Genomic DNA, 9,724 nt, shown 5'->3' with positions numbered 1-9,724 from the left:
TTACTTACCACTCAGTCCAATCATATCCTGCAAACTAAATCCTGACATGAATCAACCACTTTATTGTCAAATAGGAAAATGATTTTGCAAGTGGACAAAAAAACAAAAATGCAACACACAGCATGCCCTGGAAGCTGATAAAACACAAGGTACTCTATGAAAAATGTCTGGGTTTAGGATGTACAATGTTCAGGATGGATACAGGTGTTGTGTGTTCTGTTGTTTTTGAATCTGGAAACATGGCACACCTAAAACTGCAATGAAAGAGTAGGTGCACAATAAATACCGCATATGCGGTCACTGTGTGTGGTGTGGCCCCTCAGACATGTGGCATGATGGTAATTATAATTACTGCAAAATAGTGCATTAAAACCTACATTGGAAATAGTCGCAGTAAGTGAGAAAGCAGTAAGGGTTGCGGATGCTGGTTGTGCACGGGCCGAAACTTATGTGTTAGATGCACCTACAACACATGAATTTTATTGATACTGTTGGTGATTAATAGGCTAAGCGCATTTGTGTGAACGTTTGGCCCTTTAAATTTGCGAATAAATGCAATACCAGCATTAAAAGGCACCTGTACACTCGGAATAATACGACCACCCACCTCCCACATAAAAAAAGGGGAATCACTGTTTAGTGAAACCCACATCTGTCACATCTGTGCTCTCCATATAAGGCTTGTGTTGGCAAAACTGTGGGAACCCCCCCAAGTCTCTGCATAAAATATACCTCTTGAAGACGCAGAGGGTTAATTTCAAGCCCCCACGCCACCACCACCCACATCTCCAATTTGAAAGCCGCCTCTCTACCGGGAGAGGAAGGATCTTTTTCGGTCAGATGGCGTGCTGCAGTCCGCCCCCGTCATTCTCCAGCCCACACAGACAGGGCAGCCAGCAACCAATACGGTGCGCCGGAGGAGGATTTCTGCCAGTGATTTCAGACGAGGTACGATACGCAAAGGGGATTTACTACGCCAATCTGAGCCGGGGAAGCTTTCGGCCATAGGCAACAGGGTAAGACGCGGATAGGATAACAACTGCGATGTGTCTTTGAGCAGGGTGTTTCTGCGAACATCTGGCCTCCATCCATGGTTTTATCTGGAGACAATAATCCAAGTGTGTCTAGTTTAGTCTAAATGTAACGTGCGTTTGTCTCATTGTTCAGCCGAAATTAGTTTTTATTTCTTAAGCAGTTTCACTCCGGGACTACCGACCTGTGACAGCGGTGGTGGAGGAGAGACACCTTTCCGTAATCACGCCGGTCTCCTCTGTGCATACCCGTCTACCTGACCTGAAGAAGGTAAGAGAGGTTCAGTAGTGCGTTACTACGTAAACTTTATTTATAGGCACATATTTTAAACACAGGTTACAAAGTGCTTTACGTCAACATCAAGCACAAACACAAAAGCGCATAGAGGAGAAAGACATTCAAGATGCGGACAAACACAACGCACATACGAGCACAGGAAGCCTACAGCAACCAGACACCACACAGAGCACACCCATGGGGTTATAGAAAGGCCAACCTAAGTGGGTTTTTTAATGTTGCTCGACAGCAAGAGAGCAGTCCCCAACAGGTTTTTATGCAAATGAACAATGAAAAACATGTTTAAAAAGGTGAAAACAGTTCTTATATGGAGGAAACTTTAATGCTCCTAGGCGTGCGTTTAAACTTCCTACATTCATTTGCTTTTTTATTTATGCTTCATCAAGATAGAAGAATTTGGAGCAGGTAAACCTACAGGTTTAGTCCAGGTGGCAACATCTTTATTTAAATAAGTAACTTGTAGAGGATTTCTCCACCTGCAGGTTCATGTCTTCTTTCCTTTCCTAAACTTTCCAGTGCTGTGTGCCATGTCTCTGCCACGCACACTTGGGGAGTTGCAGCTCTATCGGGTGCTGCAGAGGGCCAACCTGCTGGCCTATTATGAAACCTTCATCCAGCAGGGTGGTGACGACGTGCAGCAGCTCTGCGAGGCAGCAGAGGAGGAGTTCCTTGAGATCATGGCACTAGTTGGCATGGCCACCAAGCCGCTGCATGTGCGTAGGCTCCAGAAGGCCCTCCGAGACTGGGCAGCGAACCCTGCCCTTTTCAGCCAGCCAGTTTCTAATGTTCCTCTCGGGGGCATCCCACTATTCAAAGTGGACGGGACAGGCACTAGTGGACCAGCAGGCGGGCCCAGGAAGTCTGTGAGCAATGGACAGCCGGGGTCTCCGTGTGAAAGGGAGGACCGGACGTGTCTTACTCCAATGCACAGTGGGAGTCCGAGAAGCCCTTGCTCCCAGGCCTCCCCACAGCCACCAGACACACACTACAGGGAAAAACTGTCACCCATGGACCCACACTGGCTCACCCCAGAGCCTGATGGAAACTGCACTTTGGCTTCTGCATCTGGAATAGAGGAGGAGCCGCCCAGCCCGCCGCTGCTGTCAACATGTCCTCCAGGACCCTCCACGTCCCCGAGCCCTTCTGCTTCTTTTACCCCGTCTGCCCTGTCAGCCTGGCCTGGAGGACAGCTGGATGGGGAGACAGCGAGGGCGGTGGTGGAGAGCGTGGACAGGCTCCTCAGGACCCTGCCCAGATCAGATCCTGCAGAGGTGAAGACCCTTCTTAGGATGAACAAGAAGATGGCAAAGACTGTGGGGCACATCTTCAAAATGGGGTCCCAGGATGTGAACAAAGAAGAAGAGATCCGGAAGTACAGTCTCATATACGGACGCTTTGACTCCAAGAGGAGAGAAGGGAAGCAGCTCACACATCACGAGGTAAAAGTGTTTGAATGTTTCACATCATGTTTCATACCTACAACAATCTGCTAGGAAAAGTGCACATTGTAAGCCAGAGGGCAGCTTTAATCAAGCATAAATATACATTTCAAACAAAGTATGCAATTTCTCTAGTGTCATGTCCACAGTGTCAGTCCATGCTTCACTGAGTGCTTTCTCTCCTCAGTTGATCATCAATGAAGCTGCAGCTCAGTTCTGTATGCGCGACAATGCCCTTTTGCTGAGACGGGTGGAACTATTTTCTTTGGCTCGGCAGGTGGCGAGAAAATGCGCCTACACCTCCACACTAAAGCATGCAAGGTAGGGGCGCTGCCCATACAAAAGAGTGATCTGTTCACCAGCAACCAATGAACCAACATACCTCACACCTGCTGTGCTCCTCTTTTTCGAGGGAAAACAATCTGCTGGAGAACAAGGAGCGTAGTTTTAATGTTTAAACTCTTCCACAGCATCACGGCAGAGGATCTTCTTATGATTAACCACAAGGGAAATACATGTTAATGAAATCTTTTCATAGCTGAAAGAAACACTTAGTGTTTTTAGCATATTCTACATGTACCGCATGTTTTATGTGAGTCATTTTCCCACCACTTCATTCCATTTCACAATGAACCTGGTTCAGATCACAGTGGGAATTAAACTCCAACCTCTGTAGTGTTAGTATAATGAGCTAACACTGGAGCCACACAGGAATACACAAATCCCCCATGTGTTTGCTAACTTAATATTTTCATTATGAAGGCAAACACCAGTAGTGTTTTGAACAAAATGCCCCTCATAATGAGTTTATTGCAGAATAACAACAAAGCATAAGCCATTACTAAATATTGATAAACATAGCCATTAGTTATTACAGTATATATAATAATATATATAATGTGTTGAATGTCCTTGTTTAACAGTGTCTTCATTACAGATAGTATTTAACGTTTTTTTTATATTTATATTTATGACTATAAAGTTTTTGAAGTCATATGAAAAAATTACATAATCAAACAATAAAAAAAAAAGACCAAATACATGTCATACAATACAATGCTATATATTTACAATAGGCACCCTCATCCAAAAGGTTATTTGCATGCAAATAATTCAGATGAATACATGGTTAGTTAATAGTTAATACAGACAGTTATAGTTACAATTATGTTCCAGCTCATTTCACAAGTTGAATAAAAATTGTATTCAGTGTGACTCCTTGTCTCTTGTTACATGATGTGAAAAAACATTGGCTCGATTTGACTAAAGAAAGTCAAGGTCCATTAACAGCTTATTATTTCCTTGCCTTTAACCTCCATCTGCTGAGGTTGACCTTGTAGCAGAAAGCTCTGCAAAAATAAAAAACACTCTTTTTTATCAAATGACTTATTTCCAAGGTCAAGAATGAACTTTCATGTTCAACTGGCTCAAATGTTTTCCTCCTGCAGGACAAGTGCAGATGAGAGCATCGTACTGTCCCACAAGAGAGCGAGGCACGAGGTGAGTTTTCAGAGCAGCACTGCTACCAGTTAACCACCTTCAGAGTGACTTCTTATAGATGAATGTGGGATTCTAACACGCGATGCTGTGTGCAAATTGTAGCCACGGTTCAGGTCTCTTGTCAGTAACTTGCAGTGGTTCATCAGCACTAAACTGACAGTGTGTGTTTTAGGTAATTGTGCCTGAGAGTGTGTCATCACTCCTCGGAGTGGAGTGCTCAGAGGGCTTCACCCAGAGGGCCGATGATGACAGCTTATCTGCGGAAAGCCTCGACAGTGTGTCACATGGTAAAGACTTCAGATCTTTGTCAGAATAAGATGTGTTATTTTGTAGTAGATGATCGCCTTCTACTCCAGACAGTCTTCCTGCCTGTTTCTCTAAGAGCTTAGCGTTTGAAGACAGCATTTACACCCAAATCTGTCTGTCCTGTTAGACATTGGCTCACAGTGCAACCAGTCTCCATCCCCACGTCCCCACACTGACACCTCCAACCCTAACAACTGGAGTCGCCACCTCATACAGCAAACGCTAATGGATGAAGGGCTGCGATTGGCTCGGATGGTGTCACATGACCGGGCTGGCAAGATCAACCTAGGGTCAGAAGGAACTCACTCTACAGGTGACCTTTCAAATAATGGCTTAACAATATTAAGATGTGCTTAATAATGGAATAAAAGCGCTGCAATGTTTGCTTAACTTTGTTTGGGTTAAAAGGAGTGGTTGGACATTTTGGGAAATACTCTTGTTCTCAATGATGATAAGATTGATACCACTCTCATATAGTAAATATGAGGCTACAGCCAGCGGCCGGTTAGCTTAGCATAGCTCAGACTGGAGACAGAGGGAAAATGCGAGTGTAGCTCTGTCCAAAGGTAACAAATCAGGACCTACCAGCACCTTTATAACTGCAAGACAAACTGCAATGAATCACAATTTGCTATTTCACACAGGGTTATGTGCTGAACCAATTTTTGGCTGGAAGCAGTTTTACGCTTCAGTTATTGTAGAGATTAAACAAACAAGATCTAACATGTTAATTAGTGAGCTTTAGAGGAGGTGGTAGGTGGACATTGTTACCTTTGCACAGAGCTGTTTCCAGTCTTTATACTAAGCTAAGACACCCAGCTGCTGGCGTTATCTTCATATTTAACGCATAGACGTGAGAGTGGGATCAATCCTCTCATCTAACTCTTGGCAAAAAACTGAATAAGCATATTTCTTTAAAACATCAAACTATTTCTTAAAGTTAAAAGAGAGCAAATTGATGTTGGGATTGGGTTGAAAATGACAGACAGAGACTCCCTAAACTAACAATGAATATTTTATAGCTCTAGAGCTTGAACTCTAGTGAGTCACACAATCTCTCTGAGGTGACGCCTCCCACCAGGCACAGCTGAACTTCACCAGACTGTAAATTAGAGAGGATAGAAGTTACAAGGGGAAACAGAAGGAGGTGGGGAGCGATATATAGAGAGAGGAAAAGAGTGAGAGAAGGAGGGGAGAGAAGGGGGGTGGGGGGGGGGGGGGGGGTTACACTGTTACAGCACTTCCTTAATACCCTGTTACTGTAGAATTTTTATGATGCATCACAGCTTCTCTCAAGAAAAAAGCAAGTGATCTGGGCAAGTTAGTCGTTCTGGGCTGTGATAGCCAGTCGAAGAGATGAAGCGAGGAGAAAGAAGCCAGCAAAGACATGAGGGGGCGGGGGAAGGATAGGAAGTACTCTGTGGGCGGCAGAATCAGACCCCCCCCTTTCAGCAGCGACTGACGTCAGAGTGTGTTAGGTGCGTGGGCTGAAGGGCGGGATGGATGGGGCGTGGGGGCGAGGGAGTGGGAGGTAATTGGAGGGGCGTTGCATTGACTCACCAAGCGACAGTGTACAAAAATAAAACCTGTGGGCAGGGAAATGGCACAGTCTTTTTTATACATCTTCTCCCTCTACCAAAAGGACTGCGGAAACAACAAAAAATGACATATGTTTCATCTCTGACGTCGATCTCCTTCACTTTTGTCAAATTTTTTTCCCTCTCTCTCTCTCACTCATCCAAGTTTCCTTCGTCTGCCTTTTCATTAATCAGAGCTTTCTCTCACTTCCTTTCCACGTCACTGCCATAACTTATCTTCCGTTGTCGGGCCATGTAGTCAGGATGTCATTTCTCATACGTCATTTTAATGTTTAAACCGTGAATTCGAAATCCTCCATCTGATAAATCTACCCACCTGTATTTTTCCATGTATGCTACAGAAAGTGTGCTATTACATTTTTGTGTTATCACAAATTCTTCAGAAGTTATTATATTTCTACATGCTGTTAAAACACACAGGCACTGACGGTTTCTTAATGAGCAAATAAATCAATGGTGAATAAATGAATCATACTTTATTCTTTTAGTGATACTCACATTTATAACCTCTCTTGCAAGCTAATGAATGCACATCAGAGGTTATTGTTTCTATACAAATACACAATGTACATTTACATTACACGTCTTTATCACCAGCCCAAAACTAATTCAACTTGTAATACTGGAGACTTTTTATTATATCAACAGCCTGGGTTGGTCATATAAACCAAGATGATTTCACTCCATGTGGGAGGGTTTCTTGCTGAATTCCCCAAACTATTATTCAAAGGTTTTAAAACACTGGTTGCATCTAGATTACTGTGACTCTCTTAGCTTATATTCATCCTTTGCCTCAGTATTATTATAACTGTCTGTCTGGTCTTTGTACTGTACATCTGACATTCAAATGTTAAAAGAGTAGCACCAAATCAAAAGTGTTTGAAACACATAAAGCTAGACGTGATATATTTTCCTGTGATTTTCCAGTTGATTGACAGCTCAGAGTAGATTTTAGGGTGTTACAGACAGATCCATTCGTGACCTGAAAACCACTTGCTTCATGTGCACATGTAGGAAGCTTTTTCAACTGTTCATGCAACTATTGCTGATACTGAGCGTCAGTAAAGACCTCTGCTTCTGTGTCTATCTCTTTAACTGGTGACCCACTGCAGACAAGGAGCTATTAAGGAATATTCATCCTGTCAGTCCTTTTGAAGTGTAAAGTGACTACTAAATCATCATATCTCATCTTAAACTTTACTTTTGCCCACAGACCTTGACAGCAAAGTGGACAGGCGGAGCTCGATAACAGCGTGCAGGAGCAGTAGTCCTTGCATCACCAAAGACGAATCTAATCACCGCGGGAAATGAAAATGCTCCGGCGGCTGTCCGGGAACTCCTTCTCAAGCCTGCCACTGAAGTCTGCGTCTGCTATACAGGCTGTTGCTGAGCATCACTGATATCTGATGAGGAGACGACTCTTACCGACTTCAAAATCAGTACAGTGGATGTAAGAATCTACCAGTGACTGAACCTGCAGTGACTTCTAAAAAGTTCGAAATGTTCTGTTTTGACTTTATACTGAGTAAATATGTAGGGGAGACACTTTGTTTTTTAAGTACATGGACTACACGTCCTGCAGATTTTAGCGGATGATGGCAGAAATGAACTGATTTTATCAGGAAAATCCTGATATTTTGTTAAATTAATACCATTTTTGTGAGAGGTGATGTGTGTTGAACGTGCCAAATGAAATAGGCTCTACACAGCAGGGGGCAGTGCAACTTTGGAAACAAACTCTTAAATTACTCCAGTAACATATTGTAGTTATGTAAAGGAAATGTGGATTCGTATGGAGACTGATAACATTCTCAGCAGCTCCTCACCCTCAGGAAACAGATGGACATTGATGGTTTTTGGAGTCAGTGTGTTAGATATTCTTTATGATTCAAAGATGAGGATAAATAAAGTCCATGAAGGTAGGTTAGTTTTAAGGAAAAAAAGGAGCGTTTGTGGCATTTGTTGATCTAGATTTCATACACACAAACACCACCATCAGGTTCAGAGGCCTTTTGTTCCTTGCTGCATCATCTCGTCTCACCCATGAGATCTGAACAAGCATGCTAAGGTTTATGAGATATAAAGCCATGGGTCTCCATCATCCACATCTTTCTGTAATAATGTTTTGCACAAGCTACTGATATGGTGTTTGTAAGAGATAATACTTCAGGCTTGTGTTTGAGGCATTTCATTATTTTTCGGTGTGGGAAAATGTACTCAGAACACTGATGCTTTATTGATTTCCAGTCAAAAGCTAATTTTTCAGTGGCCTCTCTCGAAAGCGAAATCAGGGTCGGCTACAGTGTCTTGCTCTAGGGCCCTTCAGCAGGGAGGCTGTCATCAGATGCTCTTCTCTCTCATCATTACTTTAATCTCTTTTCCCATAGGCACCATTGTACAGCCTTTGAAGAAACTGCATTCAGAACTATGTTGCAAGATTTAGAGAATTGAAAAACATTTAACATGGCATTTTCAGAAAATGTGGTGACTAGTGTAGATTTTTGATGAGATTTTATTTAGGTGTAGCAAAGACTTAGAATATGGCAGTGTGTTTTGGGGGTGATTTCTGTAGTCTTAGATATTAACTAGGTGAACCTTATGTCAGTTTCCCTTTTTAAAAACTTTTGTTCTTTTGAGACTTAAAGTAAATTGGGGTTAGTAATATTTATTTTACTTTATGAGCTTCAGAAAAAGAAAAAACACATGCAGAGGTTTACAGAAACCTCATGATGGTGCTTGACTCTTGATACAGCAGCTCCAAGTTACGTCAGACCATGTGGCCCTGTTTTAAATTGTTAAAATGTATTCAGATTTCATGTCATGACAAGGCTCATGTTGATAATGATTATAAACGCAAGGATTTTTGTATACTCAGTCTCAGAGTACGTCAGTGAGGTGGCTTTCAGTGCATCAGTTACACCTGCCTGTTTCTTGAGCATTAGTAACCTCCTCAGTTTATTATGTTGCGAACAGATTATTTATTTTGTTACATCTCAATAAATGTTATTTTATTGCTTAAAGCCACAGCATGTTGCATTGTTTTCCACAAAGAATCGTTTCTTTCTTGGCAGTTCTGATGTGTGGAAGAGGCCGCAGGAGCTGCGTCACACAGCCAGCAACACCTCTGCTGTCGTCTTGTTTGTTGCACTGACGCTTTGCACCGAGCCTCAATGACTCACCTGTACCAGCGATGTCATCAGCGCTCATCCACACATACCCTCCCTCGCTTGATTTTCAAACAGACACCAGAGAGGATAAAGATGCACAATAAAGAACCTCAGGCAACCTCAAGGAATTCAGATATAGGATTTCAAAACCACAAATGAATGTTTGTTTCACTGTATTGTATGTGTAACACAAAATCATGAAGGTCAGCGTACAATGGATTGAAAGTTAAAATTAAGTATTGCTATTATGAGACATACGAGTGGCTTTAAGGATGGCAACGATGGTCTGTCTGCTGATAAGACAGTAGGTGAACCACTTGGGTCCAGACTGAAATACCTCTTTTACATACATTCATGGTCTCCAGGTGATGAATCAGACTGACTT

The 9,724-nt window shown here is 42.7% G+C and overlaps 1 protein-coding gene across 3 annotated transcripts; it reads left to right on the top strand.

Annotated features, from left to right (window-relative positions):
- The first annotated feature begins 894 nt into the window (after positions 1 to 894).
- Positions 895 to 9,192, top strand: nab2 (NGFI-A binding protein 2 (EGR1 binding protein 2)). 3 transcript variants are annotated; one of them, XM_046028411.1, is made up of 8 exons: positions 895 to 1,016; positions 1,196 to 1,302; positions 1,846 to 2,768; positions 2,956 to 3,089; positions 4,217 to 4,268; positions 4,441 to 4,555; positions 4,702 to 4,887; positions 7,386 to 9,192. In XM_046028411.1, the coding sequence occupies exons 3-8, from the start codon at positions 1,857 to 1,859 to the stop codon at positions 7,481 to 7,483; spliced, it is 1,497 nt and encodes a 498-aa protein (XP_045884367.1). In that variant the 5' UTR covers positions 895 to 1,016; positions 1,196 to 1,302; positions 1,846 to 1,856; the 3' UTR covers positions 7,484 to 9,192. The 3 variants fall into 3 exon arrangements, with proteins under 3 accessions (XP_045884367.1, XP_045884366.1, XP_045884368.1); XM_046028410.1 differs by lacking the exon at positions 895 to 1,016 and having other exon boundaries at positions 1,033 to 1,302; XM_046028412.1 differs by lacking the exon at positions 895 to 1,016 and having other exon boundaries at positions 1,201 to 1,302; positions 1,812 to 2,768.
- The last annotated feature ends 532 nt before the right edge of the window (positions 9,193 to 9,724 follow it).

This window comes from Micropterus dolomieu, linkage group LG18, assembly GCF_021292245.1.
Source record: "Micropterus dolomieu isolate WLL.071019.BEF.003 ecotype Adirondacks linkage group LG18, ASM2129224v1, whole genome shotgun sequence".
NCBI classification, from domain to species: domain Eukaryota; kingdom Metazoa; phylum Chordata; class Actinopteri; order Centrarchiformes; family Centrarchidae; genus Micropterus; species Micropterus dolomieu.
Note: the sequence above shows the minus strand (reverse complement) of the source record. Positions and strands in the feature narration are given on the sequence as shown.